General features: G+C 36.8%; 1 protein-coding gene across 1 annotated transcript in view; it reads left to right on the forward strand.

Annotated features, from left to right (window-relative positions):
• ENTHD1 (ENTH domain containing 1) overlaps positions 1–17147 on the forward strand; it is a 107225-nt gene that overhangs the window by 13197 nt on the left and 76881 nt on the right. Inside the window, exon 2 of the mRNA XM_061206067.1 lies at positions 3608–3850. Coding sequence (XP_061062050.1) covers positions 3608–3850 — 243 coding nt within the window. The remainder of the gene's footprint in view (positions 1–3607; positions 3851–17147) is intronic.

Raw genomic sequence — 17147 nt, forward strand, 5'->3', positions numbered from 1 at the left:
CACCCTCTGCCAGGTGCTCTCTGCCTGTATGTCTGCACAGCTGGCTTTTTCTTGCTATCTAAGACTCAGCTGATATGTTACTTCCTCAGTAAGACTTTCCTTGACTGCACCCTGAATTGATGTTTGCATGCCCCTCTGCTTTATTTCCTTTAGAGCATTAATTTTTATCTGAAATTATCTTCATTAGGGACCTTGTCTCTTTTTTCCTCACTTGTGCCCCCACTACTTAGAACGCTTCCTGAAACTTAAGTGTTCAGGAAATGATTAAATGACTGTAAAAGTTAACATCCTTGGGAACTGGTCTGTTGTGTAGTTGATCTAGTGATTTGTATGTCCTTGTCCTTTCAGTTTGGGAGGATTGCTCAAATTGGCTTTTTCCTCATTCATTTTTCTATCTTGTTGATCCTCCCCTCACTCCATTGTGTCTTTCTAATGAGGGTTGCCAATGGTAGCATCCCACCCTCTGGCCACGGTGATGAGTATATGACTTTCAAGCTGGGCCACTCAGTGTCATTCTCCTGGATGTTTCAGATTTGAATAAATGAAGAGGGAGACTTCTCAGGTGGCAGCGTGTAAGGTGTGAATCTGGAGCTGTCGGTGGTAATATCCACATCCAGATTGAAGAAGTCGACCTGCGAAAGGAGAAAATAAAGGCATTACACAGGGGGAAGCAGAGGTGGGAGGCGGAGGGTCCTGGTAGTTTTCCAGTCTCTGCTTCATTTGTATCTGAGGCCCAATTGCAGCCCCTGGTTTTCCCACGGCCAGTTCAAATTGAGTTTCTGTCACTTACAACCAAGACATTCCCAATTAGACAGTATATAGCTTTATTTTTATTTTAACCTTCACCTGAACCAACAAGCTTTTCATCTTGATGTGTTTTACATAGTGTCTTTGGATATTGATCTCTTACATAGTTTAATTTCTTATTTCAGAGAATCTGTTTTCTCCCTCCCTCCCTCTCCTCTCTTTGTCTGTCTCCCTCTCCTTGTCTCCTTTTCTCCCTCTCCCCCTGCCCAGTTCCCTTCCCTAGCCCCCATTTTTTCAAACACAAAGCAGTTGTTGCCTAAGTTTATTCTATTTTCGGTACTATTCTCTTTTAGTACTATGTAGTCTTTCTTTTTTGAAACGTATTGGTAACAAGTACGTAGATGCCATCTTATTGCTATTGTTATTATATATGTCATCCTTGTTATTATTTATCTCAAGCAGGTTTATTGGGCTCTTGGATTTTTTTCACTTTCAACTTTGACACTTTAAAACATCCAGATTCCCGCTCTGCAGCATCTCGAGGGTGGGGGGAGGTAGCTAGGGCAGTGGGCAGCTTTGAATGGGAAGTTCACTTCTGGGTGATTTCTTCTCTGTTTTCTGTAAACTCCTGTGGCCCCACTGTCCTGATGCTGCAGGGAGGAGCCCTCCATCATTGACTGGCATTCTGCTTGACGTACCTGCTCGTCCCTTTGAACTGCTGCAGCTGTCCTCAAATTCCACCAATCCATGCAGACTCCAAGTAGAATATTCCACATCTGTCCCATAATTTCTAGTTGTAACCTTTTCTAATTAGGAGTGTTATAAGAAATTATTTCAGGCCAAGCAACTTTCTCAGGCAGCTAAGTTATAAATTGTCAGTTAGTATTTTTCATCTATCTCGCTCCATTTGTATTATGTCAAGGAGAAAACTGAGACTTTTTTGGTCATTTGCTCCTTTATTGATTCATTCACTCAGTAAATGTTTACTGAGCATTTACTATGTGCCAATCACTCTTCTAGACACTAAAGAGTCTCTGCCCTCATGGAGCTGTATTCTAGGCGAGAAAACAATAAACAAGTAAACAGATAACTATATAGAACAGTATTAGGTAGTGATCAGTGCCAAGTTGAAGAGTAAAACAGGGTAAGGGAATAGAGAGTGATGGGGGTGGGGCTATTTTAGAGAAGATGGGCAGAAGGAAAGCTTCTCTGAGGAGGTGACATGTGAGTAGAGACCTGAATGAATCAGGGGTCTAGTCATGCCAAGAGTCCCTGGCAGAAGCAACGGCCAGCACACAGCTCTAAGGAGGTAAAGAGTGTGGTGAGACTGCAGAATAAGGTGGCCAAGGTGGCTGGAGTAGAGGGAGCGAGGGGGAAAGTGGAAGGAGATGAGTTCATGAAGCGAAGAATGGGAAGGCAAGTCCCCTGACCAAATCAAGCTATGTTAATTATCCGGGAGAAGGTAGTATCTGGTGTGTTGTCCCCAAAGACTGATAATCACAGCAGGCTTCTATCGTGCAACAGAGTGGTAACCCAAAACACGTGGGATTTTTTGGTTATTGACTGCAAGCCAATCATAGGAAATTAAGAGTGCTGAGAATGATGTGGTTTAAAGCAGTTATCAAAGAAGTTTGGAAGGAAGAAATGGCTAAGAAGTGAGATTAGATAAAATAATCTTGGAAAACATGGCAACTTGAGCAAAGGTTTTTGACATTGTCCATATCAATCTTAATGAAACGACTGGCGCTTAGAGAACATTGGTGGCCCCTGGCATCTAAATATACCCTGAATTTGACTATTTCTCACTACTTCCACTACTGGTAAATTATAGCTGGAAATATTAACACTTTAATTCATCACACTTGGAGCCCAAAATGAGCATAGTAGTGAATCTTTAGGGACTTTCAGTTTACTTCTGGAAGACATGAGATGTTAATATGAGTTGGTCCCACGATGTGGAGAGGTGTTTCCTTTATCATTTCTTACAGGAGATGGTTGAGAATAGTACTAGTAATACTATATATTTGAATGAGTGTAATTTTATATCTGTGAATTAACCTGAACAGATATGCTTATACAGTTTTCAGATAGGAAACTCAGGCTTAGACAGACCACCTAACTGGCTCAGAGTCACTCCGATGGTTAAGGACAGCAGCATTGTTAGAATTCTGGTCTTAGACTGTCCTCTGGCACTCTATTAATGGCATCACGTTATTTTGATAGGATGTTATGTCAGAGACAAGCCACTTGCCCTCCTTTCTCTTGTCCTACCCTAATTGTATCCCTAAGTTATACACAATGTTGATTGTGTATATACACAATGTTGTGGGTACACCTGCCCATCCATCATCCATCCATCCATCCATCCATCCATCCACCCATCTTTGTATTTCTCTATCTGCTTCTCTCTTTTATATACATATATAATGGTTTATTTTCCCCTATGCTTTACTAATTTGGATCATGCTATGCATATTACTTTAAATCTTTAGCCATATGTCGTGGTCGTACATCTAGGTCAGTACATCTAGATCTGATTCATTCCTCTGTATGCCTGTATTGTTTGATTTATTGAAGAGTATGTGTTGCTTTCAAAAGGAAAATCCAATACCATATTTAAGGTGAAAAATGTAATGCCAGTGTATGATATGATTTCATCATATGTTTATTTACTTCTTAAAGCATAAGAAAAGGAGTACAGTTATTGACAATTCTAATGAAACTTAAATTTCCCTCTACATTTGCTAGAGGTTTATTTGCTTTGCTTACATTTTCATTTTTTCTAATTTTCCTTAGAATAAAACTTAATTGTAGCCTTAATTAATATTTTCTTTTCTAACCCAATTAATGTATTTTTCAGGTTATTATATCCGGGAAAAGTCTAAGCAAGTTATAATGTTGCTGACGGATGAACAGTTGCTGCATAGAGAGAGGGAAGTAGCATGTCGGACTAGACGGCGTACCTCCTACTCTATGACATTTCCTAAAAGATTACCTGGTACGGGTAACTCACCAACAGCCTGTGCTTCTGCTCCCACACCAGAAATTCCTGCTTCACAGAAGAAGCGTAAGCTTCTTAAGGTTGCAAGACTACATAATAAAAGTGCGTATAATGGGCATTGGCCTAAAGTGCAATAGGTATCATTTAAGAACAACTAAAACATATAAAACATTAGGTTTTAGTACTGAAGTATTAATACTGTATTAGTACTACTATTACTATATTAGACATTATACTATAGAGAATAATGATGAAAGATACTATTCAGTAGAAAATTTTATGACTATTTTCTGAATGTGGTTATCTGGGATTCAAATAAAATGTTTTTGAGCTTTAAAGGTATTAAACTAGTGACTACCCTATTTGGCATCGTGATTCAGTTTTAAGATGTTAATCATAACTGGAGAGTGAAGAACTGTTTTCTGAGACTAGGGGTCTGGGTATGTGTGCATTTGCACTATTTGATCCTCCAAATGAAAAAACTGACATTTAAAAAAATGTGCCTCAAAATTCTGAAAGTGCTCTAAAGCTCTTCTAGGACAATACCCTGTGTTATATAACCCTTTCCTTTGCCTAAAACTTTAAATCTGGACTACTGAAACTAAAAAAGAAGGCACTTATTTATAATGTTATAATAGAAATCAGCAGGAAAATGCAGTTATCTTTTCTACTGAATTTGCTAAAACATAAAGGAAAGTCATTTTGCTCTAACTTCTCTAGTACAAACCCTGTTATTAAATTGTGTGTAAAGAATGGACAGTTTGAGGAAGCAAAAACATTAATGAAATGCGACTACGTAACTGTCCCTTGAAAGGAACTACACTTTGTGCCGTAAGTGAGGGGCATAGTAGGAGTAACATAGAGTTAAAAGCATTTTCAGAGGCCTGCCTCCCAGCTTTATCATGTAATTCTATTAAGCAAGATCTTGAAAGAGAGATATTCCAAGTGTCAGTTAAATATTGAAATTTAAAAATGTTAATAGTAATACCCACACAAACCCATCCTGCTAAAAATCATTAAAGTACTACTCTAAGTCAGGAGTTCTCAAATGTTCACTCAATTTGTACTTGTGTGGACTGGGGCAGTCGAAAGATAGTAAAAGAGGTGGGCATTGTAATTACAATAGTAAATACCAACCAAATGCTTCTGAAAGTCGTGGAACCTCTTCTTTAGGGTACCCAGTCCTTTGAAATAAATCTCGAAAGAGACAGACACATTCTGAAATTTTCTCATAGAAGCCTTAAATTCAAACTGATACTAGAAAAAAGTAACAGAGTAAAATAACCAATTATGACTCATCTAGAGTTTCTTCACCCCTTTTCCTACTTCTCTGTTACCTTTCTTGTTCTTCCTTCCTCCATTTCTTTTCCTCTTTTCTTTCATTATAAACATATTTATTAAATTTATAATTTGAAATTTGGATATCTAGCAGAAATTTGGAGCTATAGCAGTGAGTAAAACAAAGTCCCTTTCATCATGGAGCAAATATTCTAGTGACAGAGATGGATATTAAACACACATATACAAAATAGATATAAAATATTATGTCAGATAGTGTCAAGTCCTATAAAGAAAAGGAAAGCAGTGACAGGACAGAGAGTGACCGCGATGCTTTATTTTAGGTCAGGTAGGAAGGGAAGGCCTTTTGGAGGAGGCAGATATTTAAACAGAGACTTGTATGAAGTGAGGGAACAATCCAGGTGTATCTGGGGTGTTCCGGCAGAGGGAACAGCAGGTGCAGACGCTCTGAAACGGGAGCAAGCTTGGCTCACTTCACTGTAAGCTTAGGAAATGAGTCCCTAAATTGCTACAGAAGTAGCTCAACTCTGAGCCATTATTATGATTCATATAAGAAAATCTAGCTTATTGCTTTATAGTCACTGCTTTTAAAAAACCCAAAATGGTATTTCCCAGCTTGATAACAGCTTCTTATTCACTCGGCTGAGCTCTGAATATCTTTTGACTATTTAAAAAAAAATCAATCTACTTTCAAATGAAGAAGTTTTGCTACAATTAATTTTTTTTCATACCGCAAACATGTACTGAGTACCTACTTACTATATGCCAGACACTGTTCTAGGCCTGGTAAGCAAACTGGGTGTATTTCTGCTCTCACAGAGGTTATATCTAGTGATGGGCTTTCAGTCTTTCAAAAACCGGTGTTCAAAAAGAGTTTTGGTGAGTGACAGCATCGTTGAAGTGCATCTGTAGTAAGATTTAAAGTGAGTAGTGAATGTTTGGATATAAAACTGTAGTAAGTTTGTTAAAAATCTGTTATATTATTTTAAAATTTCATTTGTCCATTACTGTGTATAGTACACATACATAGTAGACATATAGATGTGCGTGTTTGTGTTCAAAAAAGAGAAATTAGAGTAAGTAAGCTTGGCAGTACCAACCATATCCATGTAGGCATTTGAATCTGAAACTGTATTTTAAAAGAAGAAAGAAAACTGACAGTTTGGTTGGGTGGGGGGAAAATAAGAAAATTTACTAGGGGGGCATTATTAATGGGTTAGGAGAAGTAGCAAATGAAAATTTGGAGGTGGGTAGATCAGTTAAAATTAGGTGCACCCACAAGTGACAGTATTAGGCCACAAAATTGGTAGTGGTGTAAACATAATAGGAATTTCGCTCTTCTAAAATAATCCAGAACTAGGTATTCTAGAATTGATATGGCTCTCCATGATGTTAGGGCTCTTTCTGTCTTGTTGCTCCACCAAACTCAGCATGTAACTTCTACTTTATGATCCAAGATGGCTGCTTGACTCCAGCCATCACATCTGCCTTCTAGCCAATAGGAAGGAGGAGGGGTTGAAAACATGAATGCCCCTTCCCTTTAAGGACATTTTTGGAAGTTGCCCGTGACATTTTGGCTCACATGCTACTGTTTAGCACTTAGTTACACGGATGCTCCTAGCTTTAAGAGAGGCTGAGAAATGTAGTCTTTATGCGAACCGACATGTGCCCAGATGAAAGAAAATCTATTGTTAAGGAAAAAAGAGAGAATAAATATAGGAGACAACAAATAGTCCCTACCATAGTGGCAAAGAATACAAGAAATGAATTAATCATGATAATACATGGTTGTCAGATTAAAAGGCATAGAGAATATAAATTTTAATATGTAGAAAAATGTGGGCAGATAGTTGAGAGTACTCAGCACAGTTTATAAAGGACATAATGAACAGTATTTGGAAATTTCAATTTGATATGACTTGCAACTAGGATCCATTGTAGGCCTTGGAGAACAGAAGAGATATTTAGCTTAGTCACAGAACTTAGCTTTCTTATTACTGAAAACAGCTGTTGGTGGGAGATAATTCTTACTGCTTTGTGTAGACATGAAGGAGATACAAATTGGACAGAAGCTTTATAAGAGACAGTTATTTCAATCCAGGCATCCAGGACCTGATCTAGGGTTATGGAAATGAGGGAAAGGTAATGTTTAAAGACAGAATATAGAAAGGAAATGGGTAGGTAGATGATGTATTGGAGAAGAAAGGGAGAAATTGAAAATGACTCTAACATTTTAGTTAGAGAAAATGGAGGCAAGTGATGGTATCATACAGGTAAATTTCCATCAGAAGGAATTTAAAGACTCCTCTAAATAATTTAGTTATAATGAAATGGAAAATTGAATGCATTGCTAGAAATCTGATACCCTGGCTTTAGGATCCAGAGCTGAAACAGCTGTGCCTCACTTCTTTGTGGTGAATTAGCAAGGGAAAAAAAGGTACTTTAGAGAAGGTGTTATACGCACATCACTGCTTCTACTTCTTTTTACCTGTTCCTGGATGTTTCCCCCATGTTAATTAATTCTGGTAGATAGCTTGGGTAGTTTTTGTTTAAATGATTTTGTTGTTCGAAGGAAGAGATGAGCTGAAGGATAATTGCAGCTTGATTGGTAAGGCAGAAAGCTATATAAAGCACAGTGGTAACTCAGCTTCTCTGAGCTGTAAGCATCAGAGTTAGCTCCTTTCCTTAGAGGTAATAATTATAAAAACTATCACCAGAGACATTGCTTACAACTAGACCAGCAAAGCATGACCTCTGTGGATCATCCAGTCTTCCATAAAGAGCTCTTTACTGGCATTATTCTTTGCAATGGAACTTTACCTGTATTAGAGAAGGATTACTCTGGCCTATGGTAAATGTAATAACATTCTACATCATGGAAATATTTCCCTAAAAATGGTATGTGATCCCTGTTGGATCAAAAGTTAAACTTCAAAGTAGTTGTCAGACTTTTTAAAAAAATTTTTCATTGATTTTAATATCATATTAGTTGGAAAAGATACCTCACAGAGAGCAACATACACAGTAAACACATGGGAGAGGTTCAATAATGATATGAGATAGAAACCTGTATTTCAATTAGTCTCTTTAATATTACTGATTGGGGGACAGGGCTGACCTCTTTTCATATCTGCTTAGCTTTCCCTTATTTTGAACCCCATGATGTGGCTGATCAACAGCTTCTACTGTGGCTAGAAGTGTAGACTCTGCCATTTTCTTGTTCATTGGTGTTGCATTTTGGCATTATTTTCAGTCCGGCATCATTTCACTATGTGAATCTCTAAACCACTTGTCCATTGGCGAAGATTATTTCAGCTAAAACTAGGTCATATAATCCATAATGTCCTTTAATCAAGCACATGTATATGATCCTCCATCTTAAAACAAAACCTTCTCTTGACCCCATATTCCCCTCCAATTATTACCCCATTTCTCTGTGCCCCTTTACATCTCAACTCTCAAAAAAACCCTGCTGTGCTCAATTTCTCTTCTTCTGTTCTTTCTTGAACCCAGTCAGGCTTGAGTTCTTACCATTCTACCAAAGTAACATTTGTCAAGATCACCATCTTACTGGAGAAGTTATCACACAGCTGCTAATCAGTTGTCATACTTTTATAAGCAAAACACCAATGTTGATATTACTTCCCACAGTGAACTTTGTACTTAGAGAGTTGATGTAGAGTCATACTTGGTTGCCTTATCACATACAGTCTCAATGGCAGGGCTTATGGTACAAATGGTGGTTGCTACTAAAACATTTACATTGGTGAATGTTCAAGCAGTGATTTTTTTTTAAATTTAAAAACAAATGTATAAAAAAGAAAATAATAATAACTTATACCCCTACCCACCCTAAACCAACTGCTGTTAACATCTTAGAATATTTGCTTCTAGTCTGCTTATTTTTCTTCTTTTGTTTTTGTTTCAGAAAAATCCCTCTATTCTTGTAAAAAAAAAAAAAATACAGGCCCATTGTAAAGAATTAATCACTTCCAATCCCATCACTCAGAAATAGCCATAATTAATATCAGATGAACATAAATTGTAGGCATCTTTCTATCCATCCATACATATATGTATAAAGATGAATAACTAGAAAGAAATTGTTTTTATAAAAATGGAATTGTACTAGATGCTAAGTTTCACTAAAAATATTTCAGGTCTACTTCTGGCAATAACACTTACTAGGAGCTCCAAGAAACTCATTTATTGCACAACAATCAAAGACTAGAAATGATACACTGAGACATTTCTGGCCTCACCAGAGGTATGGGAAGTCCCTAAGGATCGCTCCTTCTAAAATTTTTAATTAATTAATTAAATTAAATAAATGAAATAAGAACAGGACATGTGAGCTCAGGTGAAAGTGACTTGGAGCTGGTGCCTGTGGGACACTGCAGGTGACTGTAGAGGTTGAGTTGCTTCAGGGCAGTTATTAGTAGTTAAGAAAATGAATTTTGGGCCTGCCTTTAGCATTGGGAAGGAAAGCATGGGATTACTGTGCTGAACCCAGACCCTCAAGAGGGGGCTGAATTGATTCTGGGTAGTTCTCTCTGCAAGAAGAAAACCTGTTCAATTCACAAGTTAGGTCCATAGGATTCCCACCAATTAAAGTCAGGCAATGAGCTCACAATCTATTTCACCAAACACAGGAGAAAGTAATTAGCAAAGAACATATCTAGTCCCCCACAGACTGTAGATATTATAAAGGTTGAATACATAATGTAGAAGAACTATGTATTTAAATATTTAAATAAATAAAGGATGTAATCACAGTGTTGATAATGGGGGAGGCTATGCATGTGTGGAGCAGGAAGTATATGGGAAATCTCTGTACCTCCCTCTCAATTTTGTTCTAAACCTAAAAGTGTTCTAAAAAATAAAATCTTTAAAAAAGACATATACAAAAGCACAACTGTCAAAACCAGACTTGCACTTTTCTAAATTAATCCAATTATTCAAATGTCAGTTATGTCTCTCACAGCCTGGGTCCTTGGGCTGAACTAAACTCTTAAGAATTAAAACTGTTTTACTTCAAAAAAAAAAAAAGATTATTAGGAATGAATGTATGAATTTGAAAAATGGGTACTTACAGAAATGAGAAATACCATCAAAATAAAAAACTTAATTTAGTGAACTAGAGGATATATCCAGTGTAAATAGGAAATATGAAAGCAATGTTTAGACATAGAAGATACATCTGCGGAGGAATGACAATTACCATGCCAGTAAAAGTAAACTCTTCTCATCCGTTACAATGGAGGCCAAATGACAGTGATACAATATATTCACAGTGCAGAGAGAAAATAACAGCCTATATTTGTGTACTCAGCAAAACTGTCATTCAAGGCTGAGGGTGAAATAGTCATTCTCAGATAAGTACAAAAACTGGGAGTTTACCACCGTGAGACCTATAATTAAAGGATATACTTCAAAGAGAAGGAAAATTATTCCAGAAGAATGGTTGGAGATGTAAGGGAGTGTGATTAACAAATAGTCAACATGTATGTAAAATAAAATAAACACTTTCTGTGTAAAATAATGTCTAACTTTTGAGTTTAAAAAAAAGACAACTAAAACAGTGGATAACCAGGGGAGTGGGTCTACAGAATTATAGTATTCTAAGTTCCTTGTATTTTTTGAGAGATGGATAAGAATATTATTTGACTCTAAACATTTAAAAGTAAATGTGCATGATAAACTTTCAAGGGTAAATGCTAAGAGAAGTAGAGTGTGTAAATTCCAAAGTAGCAAGAAAAAAATGGAATGAAAAATACTTTTTTAATTTTATAAAGGGTAAGAAGCGTAGATAAAGTGGGGCAAATGGAAATAAAAAAGTAAAATGGTAGAAATTAGTCCAAATATATTAATAATCACAATAAATATCAGTGGGTTAAATTCATCTGTTAAAAGGCAGAGATTATCAAATTGGGGAAAAATAAATCCAGATATATATGTGCTGCAAGCATAAGTTCACATAAAGGTTGAAAGCAAATGGATGGAAAAAGATAAAACAGGCATTATACTAAGGAAGCTAGTATAGCTACATTAATATCAGACAAAGTAGAATTTAAAGCCAAGAACATTATTAACGAGAATGATAAAAGGTTTAATTCCCCAGGAAGACATAACATTTCTAAATGTGAATATAACCAATAAAATAACTTCAAAGTATATAAAGCAAAAATTGGTAGAACTACAGGAAGAAATGGAAACATCTACCATTATAGTAGATGATTTCAAAATCTCTCTCTCAATTATTGATAGGTCAAGTAAATAAAACATTTTTTAAAGTATGGATTTTATAATTGATTATATGTTATAAAGAAAGTCTTAACATTTCAAAGAATCTGTATCACACAGAGCACTTTTTCTAGCAAAAATGCAATTTAGTTTGAGTATTAAAAATGTAAATAAAAAATTTCCATATGTTTGAATGTGGAGGTATTCTATTTAGAATCAGGTAGAAGAAAAAGTTCCCATTCTCCTTCTATTCAGTTTTATACTGGAGGTTCTAGCCATGACAATAAAACAAGTAAGTGAAATTTAAAACATAAGTATTGGGCTTCCCTGGTGGCGCAGTGGTTGAGAATCTGCCTGCCGATGCAGGGGACACGGGTTCGAGCCCTGGTCTGGGAGGATCCCACATGCCGCAGAGCAACTGGGCCTGTGAGCCACAACTACTGAGCCTGCGCGTCTGGAGCCTGTGCTCCGCAGCAAGAGAGGCCGCGACAGTGAGAGGCCCGCGCACCGCGATGAAGAGTGGCCCCCGCTCGCCACAGCTGGAGAGGGCCCTCGCACAGGGGCGGGGACCCAACACAGCCAAAAATAAAATAAATAAATAAATTTGAAACAAAACAAAACAAAACAAAAACATAAGTATTGAAATGGAAGAAATAAATTTATTTGCAGATGAAAAGATTTTCATATAGAACACTTGAAAAGATCTACAGACATATTAGAAATAATAAGAGTTTTAGCAAAATGGCTGGCTGTAAGATCACAATAAATTGTTTATTGAAATACTCAAAAATATTAAGTATCAATTGTCTCCAAATTGCATAAATTTAGTGGAGGGTTTCTCAAGCTTGGTACTATTGACATTTTAAGTCAGATAATTCTTTGATGTGGGGACTGTCCTGTGCAGTGTAGGATGTTCAGCATTATCTCTGGCCTCTACCCACTATGCTATTAGCACACATCCCTTCCTTTTGTGAGAACCAGAAGTGTCTGCAGACATTGTCAAATGTCCCCTGGGGGCCAAAATTGCCCCCAGTTGAGAATCACTGATTCAGTGCATTTACAGACGAAGTCCTGAAGGATTTAAAAATTGAATTTGATCAGCTGATTCCAAAAATTTATCTGAAAGGATCAGAAGCTCAAGCATATCCAAAATGTTCCTGAAGAAGAATAAGGTGGAGGGCTTGCCTTTCTAGATAACAAGAATAAAGCAACAGTAGTCATGGTAGTGTGGTATTGATGCAGGGATGGGTGCATGGCCAATGGAACAAACTATAGAGCCCTGAAAACAGACCTGGGCAACTATGTTATCTTAGTGTATGACAGAGGTGGCGTTTCACATTGGTGGGGAAAGGATGAACTGCTTAATAAATAATACCAGGGAAATTATTTATCCATATTGAAAAAAATGAAATTAGGTCTCTACCTCATATCATGCACAAAAACAAATCCTGGAGGAATTAAGAAATTAAAAGTGAAAAAACAAAACTTCAAAATGTTAGAAGAAAATATAGGAGAATATCTTTTTCACATTGGGATAGGGAAGAATTTCTTAAACATAACCAAAAACGAGCAAACTATTTTTTAAAAAGTATTTATAACTTTGACTATTGTGGTACGCAGAATTCTGTGAATAAACCCCAATGACCCTCACCTTTATATAATGCCTTCCCCTTTGAATGTGAGCATAACCTGTGAATTATGATGAATTATCACTCCCATGATTGTTACATTATATGTCAAAAAGCGGGTATCCAGGTGGACTTAATGTAATCACATGAACCCTTTAAAAGCAGAGTTTTCTCTAGCTGGTGTTAGAAGAAGAAGTCAGAGAGATTCCAAGAGTGAGAAGGATTTGATGCACCCTTACTGGCTTGAAGATGTAGTGATAAGGAATGTAAATGGTTTCTAGAAGCTGAGAGTGATCCCTGGTTGCCACCCAGCAAGGAAATGGGAACCTCAGTCCTACAACCATGAGAAACTGAATTCTGCTGACCACCTGAATGCTCCTGGAAGTGTTTTCTTCCCCCGAGTCTCCAGATGAAAATCCAGCTTAGCTGACACATTGATTTTGGCCTTGTGAGACCCAAAGCAGAGAACCCAGTCAAGCCTGCCTGGGCTTCTGACCTACAGAACTGTGACATAGTAAATAGGTGTTGTTTTGAGCCACTAAGTTTGTGGTAGTTTTTGGCAGCAATAGAAAACTAATAAAACTATATTAAATTTAAGAATTTTCTCCTCATCAAAAAACACCATATAAAAAAGTGAAAAAGATAGTTACAAACTAGGAGAAAATTTTCTGACACGTATAACTGACAAGGATTAATTTCCAGAATATATAAAGAATTCCTATAAAACAAGAACAGCCCATTTGAAAAATAGGAAGGAGATATGGAAAACATTTCCTAAAAGAGAGGAGGAAATATGTAAGGCCAGGAAACATTTTTTTTAATGCTTAACCCTGTGATGTTATATAGCAGCAACAAACAATTATAAAATGAAATATATGAAAACACACAATTTACAATAATTTCAAAAACCATCTAATGCCATATTGTGAGGAATTTCCTTCTGTTCCTTGTGCTACATTTTCTTCTACATTTGGCATCTTTTTTTTTCTTTTTGGCATACCATCTCTCGCTCTCTTCCTCCTCGTCTCTTTTCTTTTTTTCTACTGGAATATATTTGTTTAGTTGCCAGGTCATTTCTTTACATCTTGCTGATGCTCAGGCAGCTCTGACTAGACACTGCTTTGAAAGCAATAGAGAATCCTGGTTAAGCACTCAGGTTCTGGAGCCATACTGCCTGGATTGGAATCCTGATTCAGACTGTGCGGATTGTATGACCTTGGACATGCTACTTAAAACTTCATGCTGCAATTTCATGTTCTGTAAAATGGGGATAATACAGCTCCTATTACAGAGTTCTTGTACGAAGTAAATGGGTTAATAGAGGTACTGTATAGCACAATAGACTTTGGTGGTTATTTGCTCAGATGTGATTTCTTGACTCTTTGTACCATATCTGAGACCAGTTTGTTTTCTCCACCAAGTTGTGGTTTGTGGGCTACTTATTTTATCCACTTTTCTGGAGCAAGGAGGAATGGGGGCCTTCATTAGGCCGTATGCAATCTTCTTTAGAATATGGGACTTCCGAGTCTTTTGTACAAGATCCTGCTCATTCTATCAAGTTGGGAAATGTGCCCCATTCCCATCAGGTGGGGAGATACCCTCAGCTTCAGATCCTTCACCCAATTCAATGTGAAACTATGGCTTTCACTTTCATTTAAGTGTCAGCATCTTTATTTACTAACTCTGTTACACCTATTTTTTTTTCTTTAGCTGTTTCCACCTCTTTTCAGTCATAAGGAGGGAAAATAGCATTGTCCATTCAGTTCCCTTTTTTCCAGATATGAGAATATTGATGAGAAATCTCAGAATCTCGTCAACTCATCGGTATCACCTTTGGGAGAGAGGGGATGTCCTAGATTTTGTTTCTTTTCTTGGCCACCAGTTATTTATTTTTTTCTTTTAAAATTACCTTTAGGTACATCTGTTTCCATGTCAGATTGCTGTTGTAAGTTTTTTGGATTAGCTTTTTTTTTTTTCTTTTTTCATCTTTATTGGAGTATAATTGCTTTACAATGTTGTGTTAGTTTCTGCTGTACAACAAAGTGAATCAGTTATATGTATACATATATCCCAATATCCCCTCCCTCCCACCCTCCCTATCCCACTGAGGGTAGTTGTACACGAAGACTCTTAAAAAGAGAGGGAAAAATCCCTTGATAAAGCAGTTTTGATGGTTTCTAATATATTTTTTTAATAGATCTTTATTGGAGTATAATTGCTTCACAATACTGTGTTAGTTTCTGTTGCACAACACAGCAAATCAGCCATATGCATACACATGTCCCTATGTCCCCTCCCTCTTGAGCCTCCCTCCCACCCTCCCTATCCCACCCCTCTAGGTCATCGCAAAGCACCAAGCTGATCTCCCTGTGCTATGCAGCTGATCCCTCCAACTCCATTTTTCTTTCTCAACATTGCTTTGGCTATTCAGGGTCTTCTGTGTTTCCATACGAATTGTAAAATTTTTTGTTCTAATTCTGTGAAGAATGCCGTTGGTAGCTTGATAGGGATTGCATTGAATCTGTAGATTGCTTTGGGTAGTATAGTCATTTTCACAATATTAATTCTTCCAGCCCAAGAACATGGTATATTTCTCCATCTGTTTATGTCATTTTTGATTTCTTTCATCAGTGTTTTATAGTTTTCTGAGTACAAGTCTTTCACCTCCTTAGGCAGGTTTATTCCTAGGTATTTTATTCTTTTTGTTGCAATGGTAAATGGGAGTGTTTCCTTAATTTCTCTTTCTGATTTTTCGTTGTTGGTGTATAGGAATGCCAGAGATTTCTGTGCATTAATTTTGTATCCTGCAACCTTACCAAATTCATTGATTAGTTCTAGTAGTTTTCTGGTGGCATCTTTAGGATTTTCTATGTATAGTATCATGTCATTGGCAAACAGTGACAGTTTTACTTCTTTTCCAATTTGTATTCCTTTTATTTCTTTTTCTTCTATGATTGCTGTGGCTAGGACTTCCAAACTATGTTGGATAAGAGTGGCGAGAGTGGACATCCTTGTATTGTTTCTGATCTTAGTGGAAATGCTTTCAGTTTTTCACCATTGAGTATGATGCTTGCTGTGGGTTTGTCATATATGGCCTTTATTATGTTGAGGTAGGTTCCCTCTATGCCCATTTTCTGGAGAGTTTTTATCATAAATGGGTGTTGAATTTTGTCAAAAGATTTTTCTGCATCTATTGAGATGATCATATGGTTTTTATTCCTTAATATGTTAATGTGGTGTATCACATTGATTGATTTGCATATATTGAAGAATCCTTGCACCCCTGGGATAAATCCCAGTTGCTCATGGTGTATGATCCTTTTAATGTGCTATTGGATTCTGTTTGCTAGTATTTTGTTCAGGATTTTTGCATCTATGTTCATCAGTAACATCGGCCTATAGTTTTCTTTTTTTGTGATGTCTTTTTCTGGTTTTGGTATCAGGGTGATGGTGGCTTTGTAGAGTGAATTTGGGAGTGTTTCTCCCTCTAATTTTTTGGAAGAGTTTGAGAGGATCAGTGTTAGCTCTTCTCTAAATGTTTGATAGAATTTGCCTGTGAAGCCATCTGGTCCTGGACTTTAGTTTGTTGGAAAATTTTGAATTATGGTTTCAATTTCATTACTTGTGATAGGTCTGTTTATATTTTCTAATTCTTCCTGGTTCAGTCTTGGAAAATTGTACCTTTCCAAGAATTTGTCCATTTCTTCATGGTTGTCTGTTTTATTGGCATATAGTTGTTTGTAGTAGTCTGTTATAATCCTTTGTATTTCTGCAGTGTCAGTTGTGGTTTCTCCTTTTTCATTTCTAGTTTTATTGATTTGTGTCCTCTCCCTTTTTTTCTTGATGAGTCTGGCTAAGGGTTTATCAATTTTGTTTATCTTCTCAAAGAACCAGCTTTTAGTTGTATTGATCTTTGCTATCGTTTTCTTCATTTCTATTTTGTTTATTTCTGCTCTGATCTTTGTGATTTCTTTCCTTCTACTGACTTTGGGTTTTCTTTGTTCTTCTTTCTCTAGTTGCTTTAAGTGTAGGGTTAGATTGTTTATTTGAGATTTTTCTTGTTTCTTTTTTTCTTGTTTCTTGAGGTGAGATTGAATTGCTATAAACTCCCCTCTTAGAACTGCTTTTGCTGCACCCCATAGGTTTTGGGTCATCGTGTTTTTGTTGTCATGTGTTTCTAGGTATTTTTAAATTTCTTCTTTGATTTCTTCAGTGATCTCTTGGTTATT

Source organism: Eubalaena glacialis, chromosome 11 (assembly GCF_028564815.1).
Source record: "Eubalaena glacialis isolate mEubGla1 chromosome 11, mEubGla1.1.hap2.+ XY, whole genome shotgun sequence".
In the NCBI taxonomy this organism is placed as follows: Eukaryota; Metazoa; Chordata; class Mammalia; order Artiodactyla; family Balaenidae; genus Eubalaena; species Eubalaena glacialis.